A 24,703-nucleotide genomic window follows, 5' to 3' on the forward strand; every position below is an offset into this window, starting at 1 on the left:
CTTTCTTTCTTTCTTTCTTTCTTTCTTTCTTTCTTTCTTTCTTTCTTGTTGTTTTAAAAAAAAAATCTCATTTAATAAAGAGTGACAGAGGAAGACACCCAACAACTTTGGTGTGCTGTATGCATCTGCACACATTAAGGCTCACCTGCATTACGGACGTGTCATACAAAAAAGTCCTGTTTCTATGTCTGTCTCATAGACATAATTTAGATATTGTACTAATGAACTTAAGAAGCTCTGGTTACACGCACAAGGCTTGTACATGATCAGTCAACATTCCAACAGATAACACTAATTGGATTCAGTGGATTACACAAAAAAACATAAGCAGAAAATCACTAATGAGTGTGAATGGCAAGAGGAAATGGAGGTGGATGTGATCAAGTTGTGTATGTAAAAAAAGTTTAAAAGAATGAATACAAAATATATTAAAAGTCTCCCTTTAAGCCAGACATTGGTGGTGCATGCTTTGGTCTAGCACTTGGGAAACAGAGGCAGACAGATTCCGTGACTTTGAGGCCAGCCTGGTCTATGTAATTCTAGTATCTACTAATTTGTTATGTCTTCATAAAAAGCGTTTAAATATATTCATATTTCTTCTCCATATTTAGAGTTGGTCAGAGGGGAGCTGGTCTTTCAGCCACCATTGCTAGGAGTGAGCATGAAATTTCTGAAATTATTGATGGTCTTTCTGAGCAGGAGGTAAGACATCTGATTAATTCAAGTTAATTCTTCTATTATTAAGCATTTCAGCCCTGTAGCCCAGAGGGTAAAGGTTTATCCGTATGTAAAAGAGAATACTTTAGGTAATAGTGTTTGACCTATTCCAGAGACTAAGGTCAACCACTTATGGTTTTAAGTAAATGTGATTAAGATTTTACAAAAATTGTTTTGTCAGCAAGGAGACCTGGGAAGTAGCTCTGAGGGCTGGGAGGTGGTGGTGTTCCTCTTTAATCCTGGCACTTGGGAGCCAAGGCTGGTAGATCTTTGTGCATTCAAGGCCAACTTGGTCTGCAGAGCTAAGTTCCAGGATGGCCAGGATTACACAGAGAAACCCTTTCTCAAAACACAAAAACTAAACTAAGGGTGCATATTAGGGTGCCTGTGGTAGGCATGTATAGGACTGCTGAGAAATGAGACTAGAAGATAGAGTGGGCAAGATGGATGGGCTGAGTGTGGAAGTGATAAGTAAGAGGACTAGAAAGAGCCTTCCATGATATACTGAGCTATTGGTTCCGTTTCCTCTAGTAGTGAAGAAGCTTCTGCTTTGTAGGTTGCAGTATGTTGTCCAAAGGGTGTAGAATATTAACTAGTGGTAACTGCATCAGAATAATCTGCATATAGGGAAATTGTCCCAAGCAAAGATAGTAACACTAAGCAAAATTTCAGGAAAAATGACCACTGTGGGATTGGAAAAACTAACCCAGTGATAGGGCTGGAGAGATGCCTCAGTGGTTAAGTACACTTGCTAATCTTCCAGAGGACCTGAGTTTGGTTCTCAGCACACAGATTGGGTTGCTCACAACTGTATATAATTCCAGTTCCAGGAGATGTGATGTTTCTGACCCTGAGAGGGCACCTGTACTCACATTCACACACACCTCTACACATAGTTTAAACAAACCAAAAAACCCTCTGCTTTAGTGCATTCCTTTAATCCCATAGATGGAATTAGGTTGATCTCTTTGAGCTGGTCTACATGCAAGTTCTGGGTCAGCCAGGACTACTTTGTCTCAGAAAAACAAAACTAAAACAATAAAAAAAATGAGGATTATAGCTGGACATGGTGGCACAAGCTTTTAATACCGTCATGTGGGAGGCAGAGGAAGGGTGATCTCTGTAGAGACACCAGGAAAAAAAAAAATCGGGAGTTGTCAAGTGTAGCCTGGGATATAGATACAGGAAACTCTTGTCTCAAAATAACAGTAGTCTTTTTTTTTTTTTTTTAAATGAAAAACTGCCAAAGCTGTCTACTTTTTCTTGATGTTATAATGCAGAGTTTCTGAAATTGTGATTCAAAAATTTTAAAGTTATGTTTGCTGTGGTTTTCCCCTAAGGATAATTATTTATAGTTGTGTATTTTAAAAAATAAATGCTTTGTATAAATATTTAGATGCATGATTATATATAAGCTTCTAAGTGTAGAGTTCTTTGAAGACGTAAGTATCTAGGTAATGCTTCATTTGAAAACTTAAGTAAGGTAGTTTTAGTCTGAAGTGTTTAGAAATCAGGCATGTAAAATCTATGCCTACGTGTTTTCAGCACATTAACAAGTGAAAAATAGTATATGGAGCTGGAGAGATTTTTCAACAGTTACAAGCACTGTATGCTCTTCCAGAGGACCAGGGTTCAATTCCCAGCATGCACATGGCAGCTCACAACTGTCTGAAACTCCAGTTTCTGGAGATATGACACCTTCACACAGATGTACATTCAGGCTAAATACTACTGCACATAAAATAAAAATAAATAATAAATGTCATGAACCTATCCACCTTAGTCTTTACTAATTTACCAGCACTTTTTTTGTGACTTTTGATTCAAGTTGTAGATTACTATTAAGTTTACTGTGTTGAAGAATGGACCTGGTATTTAAAATTGCTATGATAAGTAAATTATATATATTATCTCACTAAAATAAAATATAAAGGAGAAGTTCTACCTGCCTTTGTTTTACAAATTTAGAAACTAAGACCACATTGCTGTGGGTAGCAGAACCAGGTGGCCATCCTAGTGCATCTTGTTCCAGAGTCCCGTGTTCTTTCCTCTGTCCATTGGATCAAGTCTACTTTTCATAACATATTTTTACAGGTCCCTATTACAAGCTGACCTTTGCTTTAGGCATTGAGATTCAAGTGATGGAGTGAACTATTAAGTTTCTCAATCTTATCAAGTTAAATTACTAGTGAGAAGAGAAAAGATGTTAATTAGTCCATACATACTGCCTGTATTTATTTAATCTATATTTAGAAGCAGTTTGTATGAATTCTTTTCTGGGATGTGAAAGTAGCCTGTTGATATGGAGTGTATATTTGAATTGGTACATGTTTTAAAGTGTTCATTATACCTGTTCATTGTGTGTCATGCTCCTATAACTTATGTGTGACTCCTTGTCACTCGAGCCATGAAGGAGGTAGAAAGTCATAGATTGCTTTTATGTTCTGTCTCAATTCTCAGGACATTGTACCAATTAAAATAGACTTGTGCCATTGCTTTTGTCCTCCTTTCTCACTTCTGATAATGTTTTTTTAAGAAGATCTGAAGTGTCATTTTATCTTTTGGAAAGTGTTTCCTTTCAGGAAGGGTTGTAATAATCAGCCACAGAGATGCGCCCACACTTTACGAGGCACATATTTCCACGCATTGTTACATAATGATCAGTTGTTCTCAGTCCTTTTTAGTTCTCCAACAGTGTTATTAAGCACCTTAGCATCATTTCTGTCGATGATATGAGAGATACACTTTTTTTTCTGCAATGTGTTTCAGTTATATTTGGAATGTTTCCTGAAATCCCATGTACATAATGCATATAATCCTGCATGCTCTTGGTGCAAGTAATATACTTACCTTAAACACAACCATTATTCTATATTGCTTTTACAATAACCTGGAAAATGCATGGTTGACTTTTGAAATTTCTAGCCATAATTTCTCTACTGACTAAATCTGCATTAAATTTCTGTGCTTCCTTTACTCTGGATTCTATTAGCGTACACATGAAAGCATTCCCAAGTTGATTATTAGTTGAATGATTTCAAGCTAATGTGCCAATTCTAAACAGTGGTCTTCTAACTGGTTGAAAGAATATCCTGAAACTAGACACTTAGTAAAACCTTAACAATTTGGGAATATTTTTAGGGGGAAAAAAAACCCTTCATATATTTAATTAAGTACTATAGTTTTATAAGCACTTTTTAAAAAAATGCAAGCTTGTGTTTATAAAAATCTTAATTTGTACTTTGGGGAAAGTCGTATGTGATAGATTAAACCACCTTAAATTGCAATGATAAAAATTTTAAAATTTTAATGTATTATATAATTTAGCTGGTATTTAATATGTGAATTAAATAATTTTAGGTCAGTGACCTTAAGACCTTAATACCTTTGTTGCTTGTTTCTCTCTCTGGAATGATGCTAAAGATTGTTTTCTGTACAACGATGATGAATGGCTGAGGAGACGCCTCAGTGAATAAGTTGATGATCAGACTCTGTAAATGCCAGGTAGTGCTAAAAGGGCACTTGGCAAGACTAACCTGCTTTAGGCAAGCTGTGGGTTCAGGTGATAGACCTTATCTGAATGAATTGGGAAAACTCCCAAAGATGGTCTGTGGCTTCAACATTCATGGACAACTTGTCTTAATGCAAAGGTTTAAAAAAAAAAAAAAAAAAAAAAGGGCTGGAGAGGTGGTCTAGTGGTTAAGAGCGCTGACTGTTCTTCCAGAGGAACAGATTTCAATTCCCAGGACATACATAGCAGTTCACAACTGTCTGTAACTCCAGTCGCAGGAGATCTGACCCCCTCACACAGACACACCAAGGCACATAAAGATAAATAAACATTTTTAAGGGGCTGGAGAGATGGCTCAGAGGTTAAGTGCACTGTTTGCTCTTCCAGAAGTCCTCTGAGTTCAACCACCTGGTGGCTCCTAACCATCTATAGTGAGATCTGGTTCCCTCTTCGGTGGTCAGGTGTACGTGCAGGCAGAACACTATACATAATAAACTAAATCTTAAAAAAATTAAAATGATGTTGAGATTAGTATTTAAATGAGACTATATATTATATATACAATGCAATAGCTAAATGTTTCACTAAATGAGTGCTTCATCATTATATTATTTTGTATCTTATAGATCTAAACTTTTGTTATTTTCCTAACATCAATCTCATTAAGAGATTCTCAGAAAAGTAAAGGATAAGCCAGTAGTGGTAGCTCATACTTATAACCCATCTCAGCATTGAGGGGTGTGGCAGGCGGATTGCAGCAAATCTGAGGCCAGCCTGAGCTATAGAGTTGGCCTGGACTGCAGAATGGAGGTCTGTTCAATAAAGAAAGAAAAGACAGGAAAACAAATAACAACAACAAAAAAACCCCAACAAAACTAATGCAAAAGTAGTAGATTTTTTTTTCAGTTGATGAATTCTCTTGTCTGTGTAATTTATATAATTCAATGTAAATGTGTTAGAAATAAGTAATCATATGACATGCTGTGATAAATGGCATTATTGTTATTAAGTTACAGTTACTTTTTTAACTGTTAAAAGTCTATAGCATTTTAAAGTTTCTAATTTAAATGTTATCCTAACTAAACTGCATTTATTTTTTGCAGAATAATGAGAAACAAATGCGGCAGCTTTCTGTGATTCCACCTATGATGTTTGATGCAGAGCAAAGAAGGGTCAAGTTCATCAATATGAATGGGCTTATGGAGGATCCTATGAAGGTTTATAAAGATAGGCAGTTCATGAATGTTTGGACTGACCATGAAAAGGAGATCTTCAAGGACAAGTAATTTAACTGTTAAATTATTCTTTAATAAAAGTTTGTTAGTAAAATTGTTTGGTATTTACTTGAGAGTGAACTATTTCTACAAAACTTTTATTCCAATTTGGCATTGGAGTAGATACTGTGAAAAATAGATAAATTTATTATCTTTGAAATTTGTAGGTGGGATAATGGTTAACAGATAAGAAATGGACACTTAGAGTCGTTTTAAAAAAGATTCCTAACCTTGGGTACTATTCAGACTACTTTTGGGAGGTTGTTATAAGATAGATTTCTGTGCCTTACAATAATCATAGATTCAAGTAAGCAGTTCCCTTTAAAAATTTAGAATCAACAGAGTGTGGTGGTGCATGCATTTAATACCAGCACTCCAGAGACAGAGGCAGAGGCAGGTGGACTTTTGATTTTGGTGCCAGCCTGGTCTACATAGTATGTTTCAGGACAACCAGGGCTACATAGTGAGACTCTGTCTCAAAAAACAAACAAAGGGAATGGAATTTAAATCTTCCCTTTGAAAACTGCCATTTAACAATTCTCTAGTGATTGTATGGTTGTTAGTGGGAAGTGACGAGTCACTTTGAATTAGGCTGGACATAATTCTTCCTGTTTTTTCTTATTTTGTTAAAACATTTGAATGTGTATATATTCTTAATATTTATATTTATCTTGGATAATTTTATGAATGCATATAATTTTATATTTACCCATTCCTTTTTATTATCCTCATCTTCCTCTTAACTTCTTCCTAACAAATCTACTTTCTACTTTCAGGTTTGTTTTAAAACAATTATGACCTAATGAGTTGGCCATGAGGTTATTTACTAAAGCACTGTTAATTAATTACTTAACAGAAGAAAAATAGCTTTCCTTCCATTAAATGCCAGTAGCTACTCAACTGGGATTGGGTCTCAAGAGCCCCTGTTCCTTCCATGCTGGAATGTGGAAGGGACTTGATATGGCACAGGTCTTATACTTTTGAGTTTATGAGTACAGTGGTGATATCCTCTCTGGAAGACAGCATTTCACAGCATTCCTTTCCATCTCTGTCTCTTACATCTTTTATGCATCCCTCTCCTTTGGTTTTCTGAGCCTCTGGGGGCAAATCTAGGATGTTATAGAAATCCTCTTTAGGGACGAGTGATGTACATTAATACTGTTTTTGTTTTTAAACACAGGTTTATCCAGCATCCGAAAAACTTTGGCCTGATTGCATCCTACTTGGAAAGGAAGGTATGAGAAAGCTTACATGGAGGGAGGTCTTTTTGGCTTGTGGTGTCTTTAGATATTTTTGTGTTCTAACAAGCATCAGTGGAGGTACTTGCCTTTAAACTCAGCATGCGAGAGACAAAAGGCTGCCCTGGTCTACATAGTGTGTTCTAGGCTAGCCAGCCACAACTACATGGTTGAGACCATGTCTTGAAACAGAAGAAACAGAAGTCTTTAAAGAAATATGTTAAGTTCCTGGCAATAGTGGTGTACTCTGGAGGCAGAGGCAGGAGAATCTCTGAGTTCAAGAACATCCAGGTCTGCAGTGCAAGCGATAGGACAGCCAGAGCAGCACAGAGAACCCTGTCTAGGAAAAAACAAAACAAAACAAAACAAAGTTTTCCTTTCTTAGTATTCATTTCTTTATTTTATGTATATGAGTGCTCAATCTGCATGCACACCTGCAGGCCAGATGGCATCAGATCCCAGTTGTGAGCCACCATGTAGTTTCTGGTAATTGAACTCAGGACATCTGGAAGAACAGACAATGCTCTTAACCGTTGAATCATCTCTTCAGGCCCAAAAATGTAGTTTTTAACAGAGAACCAAAAGCAATTTTCATCATTTGTCAAAAATGATCTAATGTCTTTTCCCAAAGAATACATTTTTTATGTTGAGTTTTTTTTATAGTCATTAGCTCTCTGGTTAAAATAGTCCTGGTTGAAAGGTGGTGGTGCACACCCTTAATGCTAGCACTTGGGAGGCAGCGGAGAGTTCCAGGATAGCCAGGGCTGCACAGAGATAGCCTCTGGCGGGTCTGGGAGGGGAGCCATCCTGATTTCCTTTCTCTCTCTCTCTCTCTCTCTCTCTCTCTCTCTCTCTCTCTCTCTGTATTTTTAGTCAAGTAGCTTTAATGTTTTTTGAGTTCTTACTTATATAGTAGCAAGAGAATGTATTGCTAGTTAGTAAGAGTACATTTCTGTTGGAGCTTTGTATCTTTAGCATAATTTGGATTAAGGCAACTGTAGATATTCTGTATAGTAGTTCCCTGTTGACTTTCTAGCCTAGATATGCTTAAACTTATGGCCATGTGGTTTTGTTTTTAATTTATGATTTGGTTACACTAGAAAAAAATTTTAAAAATACTTTATATTTGAACATGAAATGAATACAGGAAATATAAAAATGCTTAAATATTTGTATTAAAAAAATTAAATTTTTTTTTTATTACAGAGTGTGCCTGACTGTGTTTTATATTACTATTTAACCAAGAAAAATGAGAATTATAAAGCCCTAGTGAGAAGGAATTATGGAAAACGCAGAGGCAGAAATCAGGTATGTTACTTTACTAAAGAAATGTTTCAAAGTTGCTGGACATATGAAAACAAAAGAATATTCAGACAGGTCTTACTTGCAATCCACAATTAAAAATATGCTTGGGTTGGAGAGAGGTTAAGAGTACAAACTGTTCTTACAGAGTTATATTGTTTTATTGTCAGCACCCACATGTGCCTGCTTACATCCACGCATTAAGACTAACTCTGGAAGATTGGATCCCTCTGCCTACCTCCATGGGCATCTGTACTATCATGTACATGTCTACACACACAGAAACACATACAGAAACACACATTAAAAATAAAAGGCCAACTAGTAATATTATTTCATGTAAGAGCACTTAATGCTCTTGCAGAGGATAGAGTTTGGCTTCTAGCACCCTGTTTCAGGTGGCTCACAACTGCCTGTGACTCTGACTCAGGGTACCTGATATCTACACTTTTCTGGTGTCCTTGGGAGCACCTGTATACACAGAAAAATAGACTCATCCACACACAAATCTTTATTATCATCATCGTAAAGAAGGAAGAATTTGTTTTGTTTGGATATGCTGTAACTCTCAACACACCTAGTAAGTATGTCACCATGAAAATAACATGCAGTTAGAATTTTTATGTTGACTGTTTGTGACTGTTGCTGCCAGACATGTCACTATTAAATAACACTTAGTTTCCTTTCTCATGATTTTGCTAACACACACAGTTTCCATAATGATACTAACAGATAAACATCACTGTTGTCACCCATAAATGCAAAAACCCTGGTTCTAAGTATAAATCCATAGAACAAGTGTTGATACTATTTTTTCCTACCTTTACATTAGTATATTCTGATCTCTGAAAGTATTCAGAAACATTTATCATTTAGTAATTTTGAAGTTGGAAGTATTTTTTCTCTAAACTGTTAAGTTACCAATAGTTAGGAAGAATGCTTTTGAGTATAATGCCAAGAGCTTTATATGTTTACATGTTCTATAAATTTGTACTTAGAACCTTGGTTTTTGCATCTGTGGTGATAACAGTGATGTTTATTTGTTGTGGAAACTCTGTGTTGGCAAAGTCTTCAGAGTACATTGGAAAGTACGGAAGGAGTGCTCAATAAATAGAAGCTGCTGTTGTCTTTACTGCCCTCACCATTGTGTATTTAGTTGATGGATAGCTTTCACTCTCTGGAAAGTTAATCTAAAATTTAGTTTCTTAAAAGGCATCAATTATTAATATATTATGACAAGATAGGCTTAAGAGATTTTTAGTTTATTTCCTGAGTACCTTTTAAAAGAAAACGTGCCTGTTTGCTGCATGCATTTTTTTCTGCCCCCTTTACACTGTCAAATTACTCAGTTTTGTTCCTAGACAACTCAAAGTGTCTACCAAATGGAGGAATTTATTAATTTCACTATTTTATTAACGTATTTTGTTTTGTTTTATTTTTTATTTAAAAATTTTTGTTTGTTTTTGAGACAGTATTTCTCTGTGTAGCTCTAGCTGTATTGTAACCTACTCTGTAGACCAGGCGAGGCTTGAACTAGAACAGAGATCCACCTGCCTCTACGCCCTGAGTCCTGGGAATAAAGATGTATGCCGCCACCACCTGACATGATTTGAGGATTTTGGGCGTCACAATGTATATGTAGGTGTTCGGGATACAGTGAGATACCGCAGTGAGGAGTCTACCTCAGTTGTTGCTTGGCACTGCTCTCAGGTTGCCCAGGCAGTATTCACACTGAGTACAGATTCCTTTTACTTTTCCAACTTAAATCTTATCTTGCTCGTTCATCTGTAGTGAGCATCTTATTTCATGCTAGGATGACATGCCCAGCTGAATGAAAATTGCTCTGTTGACTCTGAACAAACTGACACCTTTGTTAAAAATTAAGTGGTGGTAGGTTCTATGAATTTGGGCTCTATATTTTATTGGTTCACATGTGAATTTTTGTTACTGTGGCTCTGTTGTATAATTTGAGCTCAGATTTTGAAACTTCTGGCATTCTCATTTGGCCTTTTGTGTTTTCATATAAACTGTATGTAAGATTTTCTATTCTTCCTTTATAAAGAATATCATTTGGACTTGGGCAGTGGTAAACACCTTCATTTCCCAGCAGTCTGGAGGCAGAGGCAGCCAACTCTCTGAGTATGAAGCCAGCCTGGTCTGCAGAGTGATTTGGAGGATCGTTAGGGCTATACATAGAAACCCTGTCTCAAAAAAAAAAAAAAAAACCAAAACCAAACAGAACAAAAAAACCTCATTGGAGTTTTGATGGAATTTTGTCATTAACATTGCATTTTTACCTATTAATTTGTACAATCTTTGAAAACAGAAGGTTTTTCTAGTTTTGTTTGTACTATGTTAACATTTTCATTGTAGAGTTTCCTTCATTTTCCTTATTTGGTTTATTTTTTTGTGTCATCCCCCATCTATTGTAAATGGGATTTCCCACTTAATATTGTTTTGAGTGAATATTATAATTTGTAATACAGTTAGAAGAATGATTTACTTTTGTATCTCATAAATAATGCTTTGTTCTAGCAGCAGATTACCCGTCCCTCACAAGAAGAAAAAGTAGAAGAAAAAGAAGAGGATAAAGCAGAAAAAACAGAGAAAAAGGAAGAAGAGAAGAAGGATGATGAAGAAAAAGATGAGAAGGAAGATTCTAAGTGAGTTGAGCAGTTAGATATGTGTTATAATTATTTTCAGATCTGAAATTGCATTTAGTAGAGGTGTAAAAGATGTGGTAAGAGTTCATGGGAATATATATGGTTTAATTATCAGTTTCTTGGCATGATTAATAATGACAGAGAAACACTTAATGCTCAGCGTCCTTAGTCATTAGGGAAATGCAAATCAAAACAACTCTGAGATTTCACCTTACACCCATCAGAATGGCTAAGATCAAAAACTCAAGTGACAATACATGCTGGAGAGGATTTGGAGAAAGGGGAACCCTCCTCCACTGCTGGTGGGAATGTAAACTGGTACAGCCACTTTGGAAATCAATCTGGCACTTTCTCAGACAAATAGGAATAGTGTTACCTTAAGATCCAGCTATACCACTCCTAGGCATATATTCAAAATATGCTCAAGTACATAACAAGGACATTTGCTCAGCCATGTTCGTGGCAGCTCTATTCATAATAGCCAGAATCTGGAAACAACCCAGATGTCCCTCAGTGAAGGAATGGATACAGAAAATGTGGTACATTTACACAGTGGAATACTACTCAGCAATTAAAAACAAGGAAATCATGAAATTTGCATACAAATGGTGGGAACTAAAAAAGATCATCTTGAGTGAGGTATCCCAGAAGCAGAAAGACACACATGGTATATACTCACTTATAAATGGATATTAGACACATAATATAGGATAAACATACTAAAATCTGTACACCTAAAGAAGCTAAGAAATAAGGAGGACCCCGGGTAAGACAATCAATCCTCACTCAGAAATGCAAACGGGAAAGACATCAGAAGGGGGAGAAAACAGGGAACAGGACAGGAGCCTACCACAGAGGGGACCTCTGAAAGACTCTACCGAGCAGGGTATCAAAGCAGATGCTGAAACTCATAGCCATACTTTGGGCAGAGTGCAGAGAATTTTATGAAAGAAAGAGGAGATAGAAAGACCTGGAGGGGACAGGAGCTTCACAAGGAGAGCAACAGAAACAACAAATCTGGGCCCTGGGGTCTTTTCTAAGACTGATACTCCCAACCAAGGGCCATGTATGGAGTTAACCTAGAACCCCTGCACAGATGTAGCCCATGGCGGCTCAGTGTCCAAGTGGGTTCCCTGGTAAGGGAAACAGGAGCTGTCTCTACTAGAGCTCAGTGGCTGGCTCTTTGATCACCTCCCCCTTAGGGGGAAGCAGTCTTACCAGGTCACAGAGGAAGACAATGCAGCCAATCCTGATGAGACCTGATAGGTGAGGGTCAGATGGAAGGGGAGGAGGACTTCCCCTATCAGTGGACTTGGAGAGGGCCATGGGAGGAGATGAGGGAGGGTGGCATTGGGAGGGAATAAGGAAAGGGGCTACAGCTGGGATACAAAGTGAATAAGCTGCAATTAACATAAAAAAAAGGGAGAGGAGAAAAAAAAAAAAAAAAAAGAAATGTAATATTAGCCAGATGGTGGAGGTGTACACCTTTAATCCTAATACTTGGGAGGTAGAGGTAGGTGGATCTCTATCAGTTTAAGGCCAGCCTGTTTTTCAGAATGAGTTCCAGCCAAGGCTACACAGAGAAACCCTGTCTTGAAAAACTACTGACCAACCAACCAAACAGAAAAAAGGATTTAAAAAAAAAAAAAATAAAGAAATGGAATATTTTAGTAAACTGAATGTTTGACTTAATGGCCCTATTTGCCAGGGATGTTACTTTATGCATGCATGCACACATGCACACAGACCCTTTATATGTATAAAACATAGGGTCTTGATGTGTAGCTTTCTTTGGCTGGTCTGAAACTTACTATTTAGACAAGGTTTCCCTCAAACTTGTGGCAGTTCTTCTGCCTTTCTCTTGTTAGTGCTGGAATTACCGGACCTCAATCATGGCTGGTTCAGATTCTGCTATTCTAAGCTATATGCTGCAATAGTTTATAGTTATCACCAAGATATTCTGAGTGTAATTTAGTCTTTGATTTGGGAAAATCTTCAAGTTTCTTTTTCAGCCTCTAGATAGTATAATGATGCTGAGAAAGTAATAGTTTTAAATCTATGTATACATACTTACTGATTTTATGTTGTTTTTTGTGTTTTCTTGTTCATAGTAATAATTATTTTTCATTATGAAAAACTGGGAAAAGAAAGCCAAAATCTAATGTATAACTGTTGTTTTTTTCTGATCAGTTGCTGTCAGTGTTGGTGCTTTTATATTCTCATAAGAGCAGCCTGGGGAAGAAGCTTTAGGAGCCAAGTTGTTTTCCCCAGTGACTAAAACTCACCCATTTCAGTGTTTGTGCTGGTGTGAGACGTCTGTTCAGCAGTCACCTATGTGTGTGCTGATATGGTTAAACACACCTGTGTACTCATGTGTAATGACGATACAGTCTTTTGTCTTTTTTCTTTTTTTAATTTTTGAGAAGGGTTCTCTGTGTCGCCCTGGCTGCCTGGGAACTCATTCTATAGACCAGGCCGTCCTCAAACTCAAAAGAGATACGCCTGTGTGCCTTCTGAATACTAGAATTAAAGGTGTACATCACCACCACTCAGCTTTCTTAGGTTTCTTTTTAGTCAGGCACCCATTCTTAGTTTCTGATTAATAGTGTTCTAGAACTAAGTATAAATGGAACCAGCTTTCCTTCACTATTAAAACACCTCATAATCAGCTTAGAAATAAGAAAATGTTTGCTTTTGTCTTATAACTTTAAAAGTATCAGTCTGATAAGATTGGTTCTATTAGTCATTCAAAGGAAGTAAGAAAGGGAATAAAGAGAGAGAAAAAGAGATCTTTCAATATTTCCTTCATGGCACCAGTGACAGAAAGACCTACTGAGTTCTATCTCTTTAAAGCTCCAGCACTTCTAAACAGCATCATTTAGGACCAAGTCTTTAACACTTAAACTTTTGCCGGACATTTAAAGGCCAGACTCCACCAAATGTGTAGTCTGTATGACTTCTTTTACTTAGCACAAGTAGAAGAATGCATTTTTGAGATTTATCTTGGCCATTGCATATTATAGAAGTTTGTGCCTGTAAAAGTCTTTATTGTGCTATTTACATAGACTTTGTGGAAATAAATTTTGCCTTTGTTTTGTTTCTGCCATTTAATATCATGTAAGTCACTTGTATGGTTCTGAAAGAAAATGGACTGGATAGGATCAGCAGTTACCAACACTGGCTGCTCTTGCAGAGGACTCACATTTTATTCCCAGCACCCACATGGTAGCTCAGAAATTTTGTAACTTCAGTCCCAGGGGATCTGATGCCCTCTTCTGTCATTTTCCTGTACCAGGAATACACATGGTTCATAGACAGTAATCCATGCAGGTTGAACACATTCACATGAATAAATAAAATATGAACTAAGAGTCAGGCATTCTTGCTTTTTTACCTTAAGATACTTATAGAGAAACAAAAACAAAATTATGTTTTTTGATGTAGGGTCAACATTTTTGGACCATATAGTCTGTGCTTCTTTTCATAAAGAAATGTATTTTTTTAATATATTTTTGTTTGATTTACTTTTTTGTAAAACCACTTGAAGGTGACTCTATTTAAGTTACTCAGTATACACTGAGTATATACACTCATAGGTAATAGTATGTGATTTAGGTCTTAGGATGAAAAAGATACATAGGATATGTCCTATTTTCAGGTAGTTTGTAATTAAGGAGGCAAGATAACAAGCAGGATTTAAAGCAAAAGCTTGAAAATGCAGAAAGAGCAGAACATGGAGACTTGTTTGAAGACACAGACATGGGTGACTAGCAAGGTGAGGAGCTCATAGCTAAAGTGGTAGTAGTACCCATATGAACAGCTGCACTGAGAACAAGGCAATGACTTCATTAGACTGAAGGGAAGAAGTGGAACGTAGATTGCCTTTGGATTTATTAGGTAGAACATTAGCAAAAGCTGACACGTTACATTTCATTCAGAAGATGGTGAGCTTGTCTGGATAGGTAGGGAGGAGAATAGGATGAGTAGTTTGTTCATTTATTATCTACTTATTTATTTTTCTGCTTTTGAGACGGAGTCCTACATAGCCATGGCTGTTCTGGAATTTACTATGTAGACCATGCTGGTCCACAGAATCTGCCTGCCTCTCTGTCCTCTGAATGCTGCGGTTAAAGGCATGTCCTACCTATTTCTGCTGCTTATTTATTTTTATGACGGCCATTAGTTTGTAGCACAGGCTGGCCTTGAACTCAAGATCTTCTTGACTCAAGCCTCCCAAGTACTGGATTACAAGAGGATCCAGCATGCTCATCTTTGGAGTGGCTCATTGCTATGGCAGAGTTAACTCTGTGCCTTTCTAACTTACACTGTGATAGAGTCATTCTTGAAGCATGCATATATTGGGAGAGATCTATAGCTTTATTAGCCTCAACTGGCTTTTACTTGACATACTTAAATTGTGAAAATAAACAGTATCTGCCACTAATAACTGAGTCTTGCAGGTGTGTACTTTAAAAAATACACATACTCATTCTTTGTATGTGTTTGAACATATTCACATCCATCTAAATCCTTTCAGCTACAAAGTACTGTAACTATTTTCAGATATTTTTAAATATAACAAGTGTCATCAGTAGTACAGAGAATGGCATTCAGATAGTCAGATATTTCTTATAATAATAATACTCTTAGTAATATTCACCATGAATTAAGTTTTATTAAGTACTTAATAGTGTAAGAAATTCTTTACAGATTGAGAGAATTTTTTTTAATAATAATAATAATATATGATATTCTAGGCATCTTATTACCTTCTTTAATACTTGCAATCACTCTGTGAAATATATTACTACTGTCCTTACCTTACAGGAGAACCGAGGTTCACAGAGGCAAGGTAACTTTTTCCAGGTTATGCAAGTCACAGAACTCAGAGAACCTGACTTAACAACCCTGAAGCCATACTGCTTTGTTGTACATTATCACTTATGGAAATAGCTCTGAACACTGACTCTGGTTTCATAAAATTGTATTGTGGATTATTACTACAGAATAGGCATCTGTCAGGAAGTTTTATCTGTTTTAACTTCATTGTATAGAATAAACTTCAACAGAATTTAAGCCAAAGAAAAAAATCTGAGACCTTTGCCTTTGCTAAAGTGTTTCTTCTGCTGCTCCAGGTCTAGGTAGTTCTACTGTCATTTGATATTTTCTTATGGGTTCTTGGTTTTTAAGTTAATTAATATGTAATGTGTTTAAAATTTATGTCTATTAATATGTGATGCAAGTTTTCTGAAGTGTCTTGAATTAGTCAAAGCTGTTGAAAAATCTTCCATGATAGAATTTTTCCTGAAAGTTTCAAAAGTAAAAGATTGGATAAATGCATACAGTTTCTATTCAAAGAATCTTCCTGGCTGTATCTTTACTTTTAAATTAGAAAAGCTTTTATTTGTTTTTGTTTGTAGAGAAACAACCAAGGAAAAGGACAGAACAGAAGGCACAACAGAAGAAACTGAGGAGAGGGAGCAGGCCACTCCGAGGGGTCGGAAGACTGCTAACAGCCAGGGGCGCCGGAAGGGTCGGATCACCAGGTCCATGACTAGTGAAGCTGCAGCTGCTAGTGCTGCTGCTGCAGCCACTGAAGATCCCCCTCCACAGCTGCCACCACCAGAGCCCAGTTAGTAGAAGAGGTTGCTTTGTGCAGGGTGTAATCGTGTCAGGGTTCGGTTTGAGTGATGGTAAAGTAGGGCAGGGCCTGCCCGTATTGATATCCAGGAAGTGATCTTAAAGTCTGCTCTTTAATTTAGTAAATTTGAAAGTAAAATTCTTTTGAAAAAGAATAGTAGTTACAATGTAGCTTTTCTTTCATTAGTTAATATACCACTTTATTCTATAACTTTTTATTTGGCATATAACATAGATATTTTCTATTTTTCACATTAAAATTTTATTTATGTATGTGCATGTGTCTGTGTGAATGGACGTACAGAAGTCCAAGGACTGTTTTCATGATTGAACTCAGGTTGGCAGGGTTACAGCATAGGTGTCTTTATCTGCTGAGCAATCTTGCTGGTCCAGTTCTATAGTTTAAAAAAAAAAAAAAAAGATTTTAACGAACAGTTCTGTAATGTCACTGTATTCCTCCTGTCTTTAGGAATTTTTTAGAGATTATTTTTATTATATGTATGGGTATTTTACCTGCATGTCAATGTACTATGTGCATTCTCCTACTTTTGGAAAACACAAAAGGGTGTTGGATTCCCTAGAACCTTAAAGACAGTTATGAGCTGCCATGTAGCTGTGAGGAATTAAACCCCTGTCCTCTGTAAGAGCAGTTACTGCTCTTACCTTCTAAGCCATCTCTCTACCCCCCTGCTTTATAATTTCAAAGTATTCATAATTTCTATTCATTCTTTAAATGCCTATGCTGTATTAATACTTTGCTTCTGAAGCATGACTTACATAAATATTTCCCTACTGCTGAGTGGTTAGACTGCGTCTTTCCTCCTTTTTAAACCAGTATGGACAGCACTGTAATGTCCTACACTAAATACTTTCTGCTAAATTAAGGAATAAATATTTAGGCAAGACATACTGGGCTGAAGAATATAACTATATGTATATATGTATATATGTATATATATTTAAATATTGTCACATTATTCTTTGAAAGGATTTTATTAGTGATGAAGTGCTCCTATCTATGATTCACCACAAAATGAGGTAGGAAAAACAATGCATATCGTGCAAATGGCAAACATGATGCATTGTATCCAAGTAACTGAGAGGATGAAAATGGGCCAGGCCACATCATGGTGGACTTGTTTTCTCTTGAATTGTTTCTTCCTTCACTGCAAAGTAGAGAGCTTGCAGAGGGCTTTTAATAACTGAGTGCCCTGTTTAGGTTATATAGAAAGATGATTCTGGTGGCTCAGGAAGGAGAGGCTCTGTGCTCCTTGGTCATTTTAGGAGCAGAGAAGAGAGGTTTGTTAAGCTGAGAGGTGGACTTTCTTTCACCACACATGTGGACAAAGGTTGAACACCAGAGAATATTGAGAAAGACCTTGACACTAAGTGTGGAATTTTTTCGTCTTAAAAGGCTCTTACTGTCTAATTTTATACAAGAAAAATAAGCTATCAGTTACCTGATTTTTTGAAGGGATAGTTCAAATTTGGATTTCTTTTTCCTGAGTTTTCTCTTTATTTCAGTTTCTACTGAGCCTGTTGAGACCTCGAGATGGACAGAAGAAGAAATGGAAGTTGCTAAAAAAGGTAATATACAACAGTGTGTGAAGTTTGAACTTAATATTTGCTTTTTTTTTTTCTTCTTTATTTTTAAGATTGGTAATGAATGAAATCAAACTAAAATTTTGCTTCTGAAGCAAATTACAATTAGTTGAAATGAGAGACTGCTCAGAGTATTGCTTAGTCTTCCAAAGGACCAAGTTTCAGTTCCCAGCACCCACATGGTGCCTCATAATCCTATGTAATTCCAGTATTCAGGGGATCCAATTCTCTCTTCTGGGTTCTGTGGACATCAGGAATGCACATGTGTTCAGACTTATAAGGAGGTAAAGAAACCCCAAACACACAATGTGCACACCTGAGTGCCAGTACAGAACACGCACACACAGACCAGCTCAACATTGGTTACTTAGGTTCAGGTCAATCTAGGCTGTGTAACAAGACCCGTCTATACCCTCAAAAAGTTTTCTAGAAAGGTAAATAGAACTTTGAAGCAAATTTAAGAATATATATGATAATTAGCTCCAGTGTAGTTGAAGATACATATGTTTGAAGAATTTATGATTCTCTCAGCAGTTTTATTTTGATTATCATTGGAGAACGGAGAATTATTTTCACATTTCCACAGTAGCTGTAATTACCTGTGTTAGAAATTATTTAGGGTTAAATTATGAGTTTTAGATCTATCTTTCCATTCTTTACAAGTTGCATTAAACAGAATGGAGGTTAGTTCCTTGTTTTCTATTTGATTTAGTCTTCCTTTTAATGATTGGTTAAACAGAATGGAGGTTAGTTCCTTGTTTTCTATTTGATGTAGTCTTTTAATGATTGGTTTTTTTTAGTATGTGTTGTGCATGACACATGTAGTGAATGCTATGTGAAGGTTGCAGGAATTCCATTCTCTCCCTCCATCTTCCTTTTGAGGCAGGGGCTCTTTGTTGTGTTTTTTCTACACTGCATTGATAGGCTCCCAACCAATTCTGGTTTTGCCCCATTCCCCACCTCCTACACTCACACAGGAGTGTGGCCTTCTGAGGTATGTGCTACTGCATCTGGCTTTGTATGTGGTGTCTAGGGTTCAATCTCGGGTCATTAGGCTGGTTCAGCAAACACTGGGCCTTCTGCCTGAACCTAGTTAATTATATACCACCAAAGAAAATGTGTCAGGGGTGAGATTGCAAAGTTTGTGGCCAAGCAAACAATAATTTCAGTCCTGTATCTGCTACTTTAAAAGTTCAGTGGTCTTTATTGCACTGCAGCACTTTATAGACTTTGCTTTTCCACATTGTTTACTAGTGCAATGTAATGTGAATGTGAACTGAAATTTCTTTTTTTTTTTTTTGACATCTTGGTGATCCCTTTATTTTCCTCAAATTTTGACCGCAAGTACAGTGTAAATCTCATATACATCCATCCATCCATATATATATATATATATATATATCATGATTTATGCACACTTGTGATTACACCACACGTACACACATTAGTTGTTGAGATTGTAATATCACATCATTTGCACCTTCCCTTTCATCTCTCCAAACCCTCTCATATATTCTGACTTGCGCTCTATCAAATTCATAGCTTCTTTTTTCTTTCATTGTTGTTTAGTGCATACATGTGTGTATATAAGAGATGTTCTGGCTTCTTGTGGAGGGGGAGTGCTACATTAGAACGAGGTGAGATAGATGGGTATGCAGTGCTGGATGGTGAAAGCCTGTCTGCTTTTTTTTTTTTATCTCTGGAAGTCTCCAAGATTCTGAAAACACGATGAGATATTTCATTATTGGGCTCTTTACCTGCTCTATCCTCGACATAGTAGATCTATGGGCTGTGAACCTGAATCTTTCAGCTTGGGGGTTTTCTTTCTTTACTGTCCATGTACCCATTTTTGGATGTTGACTTCTCAGGCTGATGCTCTAATGCTGTGCACTTGCTCTTCTAGTTTTTGTATTTCTTTTTGTCCTGTGTTCTGGGAGATAGTCTTAATGTTCTAGTCTATTTTTTCTTTTTAATTTTTATTTTTTTAGAACTGAAATTTCTTATAGGTTAAATAGAAATTTACAGAAAGATAATCAACACTATTTATCTTATACTTTTTAAAAGAAGTTATTATATGTAGCCTAGCCATCCATTTGTTGACTTGTTTGATACTAATCTACTCACTATTTATTGGATAAGGAATACTACTTCTTTTTTCTTTTTTTTTTCTTTTGGAGATAAGGTTTCTTAATATAGAACCGGGCTGTCCTGGAGTTGGCTTTCTAGACTAGGCTGGCCTTGAACTCACAGAGATTGCCTTGCCTCTCCCTCCCAAGTGCTGGGACATATGTACAGGTGTACATGTAGAGGCCAGAGCAAATCTTAGGGTTTTTTAAAGGAACTGTATGCCTTGGTTTTTTTTTTTTATCTTTTAAATTCTTTTATTTATTGTTAATATATATGTATGTGTGTTGTAGATGGATGGGTGTTATGGAGTGGTGTATATGTTGAGCTCAGAGGACAATTTTGGTGGAACTTGTTCTTCTCTTCCATCTTTGCATGGTTCCATGATTGAATGAGGCTTTTAAAGCTTGTCGGACAAGCTGATTACTAGCTGAGCCATCTTGGCAGCCTGTATACCTTGATTTTTGAGACAGTCTTTCACTGTTTCACTGTGACCCGGGGCTCACCAATTAGGCTTGACTGGCTTGGTTAGTGATCCCCAAGGTTGTCCAGTCTCTCCCCAGTATTGGGATTATAAACATGTACCACCAGAAACAACTCATCCATCATCTGTCTGTCTGTCTGTCTATATATCTATCTGTCATCTATAATTGTTGTTATTCTTTGTGTGTGAATGTGTGCCCACTTGTGCCCATGTATGGAGGTCAGAGGACAACATTTTGGGACTCAGTTCTTACACGTTTATTTTGAAGCAGTCTTAAGAAAAAAATTTTTTATATACATTTGGTGTTTGCCATACATATCTGCTTGTTTGAGGGAGTCAGATCTGCTGAGATTTGAGTTACGGACAGTTGTGAGCTGCCATGTGTGGGTGCTGGGAATTGAATCAGTGTCCTCTTAAGAGCATCCAATGCTCTTAACCACTGAGTCATCTCTCCAGCCCTGAACCAGTCTTTCTTGTTCATGTTGCTGTGTTTCCTACTCAGGCTACCTTACTGTCTTCCAACTGTCTATCAGAGTGCTGGAATATCTAGCATTTTATGTGGGTTCTAGGATTGAATTCAGATTGTTAGGCCTGCAGTATGAACAGTTTCACCTACTGAGCCATCTCCCTAGCCCGATACCCACTTTCATGTGGTTGTCCGCATTTAAGTACAACTTCTTTGCTTGTGCTGCACGTGCTATCTGATGGACTTATCCTTCCAGCCCCTAATTTTCTTTCTTTGTGTGTGTGTTTTGATTTTGAAACAATGTATTATGTAGCCAAAAACCTGATCTTGAGCTGTGTCCTCTTGTGTCGGCCTTCCATGTACTAGAATTACAGGCAAAAGCCACCATACCTGGCTGATCTTCGTCTTCTCATTATAAAGGGAGCTACTTATAGTAACCTTCAAAATCTGTGTTTATCTATTTGTTATGTACCTAATTTTATATAGCTTTTTCACTCCATGAAATTTCATATTTGTATTGTTTGGACACATGTATGTGCTTGCATATAATTAGTGTGTATGTATGATTAGAAAAATATTAAATATTAAATATTTATTGTAGGTTGAAACCAGGGCCTTATATGTATTAGGCAAATGCCTTAACCCTGAGATTTCCCAGCCCTTTTAATGGTTAATTTTTTAAAAGTTGTTTGTGTATTTACTAACAACAAGGTTGTTTATAAGTTTCATATACATTGAATAATTTATATTGACTTATGATTACAATAATATCTTTAAGGATCTAGAAATACCAGTTAGTTTGCAAGTACTGTAGATCTAGATTTACCCTTATTCCTGTGTGAGATCTATGCAAAGGATAAGGTTTAGCCAGCCTGTGTTAAATTTTGGGAGATGTAAGTATAAGTGAGTTTTGAACCAGTAAGTATTGAAGTATATTAACAAATACCTGAAAGTATACTTTTAACATTGTCAGTTTAATGTCAGTAGTTAAGTTGCTTTAATATTTTTCTTGTGTGCTTAAACATACGATTGATTACTTAATGTTTGATCTGTTATGCAGGCCTGGTAGAACATGGTCGTAACTGGGCAGCCATTGCCAAGATGGTGGGAACTAAAAGTGAAGCCCAGTGTAAAAACTTCTATTTTAACTATAAAAGGCGGCACAATCTTGACAGCCTTTTGCAGCAACATAAACAGAAAGTGAGTAGGGCAGTAGTGGTAAGTCTTTTCCTTATCAGTTTTTAATTAAAAGTGGTTTGATCCCCAGGACCCACATATTGGAAAGAGAGGACTGACCTTTGGCTTCCATACCTATGATGTATATGGACATGCACACACACCTTGTCTCTTACAATAAATTAAAATACAATTGTTAGAAACCTTCTCAGTCTAATCATTTTAGTTACAAAGACTTCAGTTGTTTACTTACTAATCTTTTTCAAGAAGATCTCAAGAACACATTGCATAATTTCAAGATTTGAGAACTCTTAGCATAACATAATTTTAAAGATAGACCATTTTAGTTTACCAAAAACAAAGTTTGCCCTCATTAACCATAAAAGAAATGGAAAAGTAGTAGCAAGAATTATTTGCTGCCTATGCAGTTGTATAACTCTTTACTATTTATTGTACCGTTAATAATATCAAGCATTGAAAATTACTCAAGCTTGGTGTGTTTGCGCACTCCTTTAATCCTAGCACTCTGGAGGCAGAGGCAGGTGCATCTCTGAGTTTGAGGCCAGCTTGGTCTACAGAGCAAGTTCCAAGACAGCCAGAGGTATGCAAAGAAACTCTGTCTTGAAAACCAAAAAATTAAAAAGAAAGAAAGAAAATTACTTTAGTTTTAATTGCACTTTAATTTTAATTGTACATTAATGAAAATATTTTATAGAATCATTCATAGAAAAAGTTTTAAAGACTATCGCAGGAAACCTTCAGTGTATTTTGAAAACTCGGGTTTTAAAGTAGAATGTGTAAATACGTGCAGTTACGCGTGCTCTTTAGGCGCATACAGTGACGTACATATGTGTCTACTTATCTAGAAGACTAAAAAAGTACCAGTCAGTATATTTAGGATGTCTAGCTATTTTGGAATTTAAAAAGTCAGGTTTTTTTTCTTCTACATGTCATGTTTATGTTACCTCTATTACATCCCTTTTTATTGGGGAAAAAAAAAAACACAAAACTATTATATGAACTTGGGGTGGTACAAAAATTTACGGTTTCCAAAATAGTTCAGATAAAACTTTTTGGACAGTATAGGGGTTGAAACAAGGTCTCATTGTATAGTGCAGGTTGGCCTTGAACTTGAACACCCTTCTGCTGTTTCAGTCTCTCAAGTGCTGAAATACGGATGTCAGTGTGATTCAGTGGTAACTCAGTGGGTTTCGTAGAAGTCATCCATTGCCCAAAAGGCCAATCTGTGGTTGCCAGATAATTTCCTATACCTCAAGCACAGATTTGTCATACCCACATGCTTCCTGACCACTGTTTGCAGTTGTTAGAATACTATATTGCTTCAGGAATGAAATGGTTTTTGTTTTTTTCTCTTTGGGTTATTTAACTCTTAATAATTGAGTTATTATTTTGTACCTTTAGGCTTCACGAAAACCCCGTGAAGAACGAGATGTGTCTCAATGTGAAAGTGTTGCTTCCACTGTTTCTGCCCAAGAGGATGAAGATATTGAAGCCTCAAATGAAGAGGAAAATCCAGAAGATAGTGAAGGTATTTCAGAATTTTAAATTGTGTGTGACTTTTGTTACCTCAAATATGAAATTCTAGGTTAGTCTTTGATTATGTAGGAATTGCTTCACTGAGGAAATAGTGTATTAGTGCTTTTATGGCCTAGATTTGGAAACTATATTTATTCATTGGATCAACAAGTATTTATTTCTGTGTACTTAAGATTGTACAGGAAGTACAACCAGCAGAGCCTGACAGGGACCTTCCTTCTGCAGACACTTAACTTTGTGCTGCCTCTGTGTGTGCCTTTGCCAAATTTACTTACTCTGTTGTTAGCATAAGTTACTATTTTGTTGATTTTTCCTGCCTTGAGGTTGATTTATTTTATATTTTAAGGTTTACACATCACACTGAGCTTGTCATGTTATAAGTCTGGATGACATTTAGAACACCGAGCAGAAAAATCATCCACCTAAGAAATGAAGGGACAGTTGCTTAAACAGGTCGCCACAGCTTCCTGAAATGTGGAATTTGGATGTTTGCTAGTTATAGAAAAACAAAGGCATAAGTAATTTATTTCAGTTTATATTCACCAATTTGTCTAAATTTTCTTTGTAAACTGAGTGCTTCTGCTGTAAGGATTCTTAGAATATTGTTTGATATATGTACACTTCACTTCCTTTTTGTTTCATTGTCAATTAGATTTTTAGATTGTATATGATTAGAGTTATTTGCTGATTTCCTTGTTGGCTCCTGTATTTTATATAAGCTTAGGAAGCTCTGTATGCTACAGCTTAGTAATACTGATTCTGTTTATTTTTTTTTCTTTAAGTCATTATTGTCATTTAACCTTAAAATTGTAAATTTGAAATGTTTTTTGTGGGGAGGGTTGAGGTGGGTTGGCTTTTTAAGAAAGGGTTTCTCTATGTAATAACCCTGTCTGTCCTAGACTCACTTTTGTGTAGACCAGGCTGGCCTTGAACTCACAGAGATCTACCT

At 36.5% G+C, this 24,703-nt stretch overlaps 1 protein-coding gene across 1 annotated transcript in view; it reads left to right on the top strand.

Annotated features, from left to right (window-relative positions):
• The window catches only part of Ncor1 (nuclear receptor corepressor 1), a 98,048-nt gene that overhangs the window by 60,737 nt on the left and 12,608 nt on the right, over nucleotides 1–24,703 (top strand). The window contains exons 11-19 of the mRNA XM_055594005.1: nucleotides 612–702; nucleotides 5,332–5,510; nucleotides 6,683–6,737; nucleotides 7,947–8,048; nucleotides 10,581–10,705; nucleotides 16,126–16,337; nucleotides 17,870–17,932; nucleotides 22,082–22,221; nucleotides 23,620–23,746. Of these exons, the coding sequence (XP_055449980.1) occupies nucleotides 612–702; nucleotides 5,332–5,510; nucleotides 6,683–6,737; nucleotides 7,947–8,048; nucleotides 10,581–10,705; nucleotides 16,126–16,337; nucleotides 17,870–17,932; nucleotides 22,082–22,221; nucleotides 23,620–23,746 (1,094 nt within the window). The remainder of the gene's footprint in view (nucleotides 1–611; nucleotides 703–5,331; nucleotides 5,511–6,682; nucleotides 6,738–7,946; nucleotides 8,049–10,580; nucleotides 10,706–16,125; nucleotides 16,338–17,869; nucleotides 17,933–22,081; nucleotides 22,222–23,619; nucleotides 23,747–24,703) is intronic.

The sequence above is a fragment of the Psammomys obesus genome, unplaced genomic scaffold (genome assembly GCF_907164565.1).
Source record: "Psammomys obesus unplaced genomic scaffold, mPsaObe1.curated_primary_1811, whole genome shotgun sequence".
NCBI lineage: Eukaryota > Metazoa > Chordata > Mammalia > Rodentia > Muridae > Psammomys > Psammomys obesus.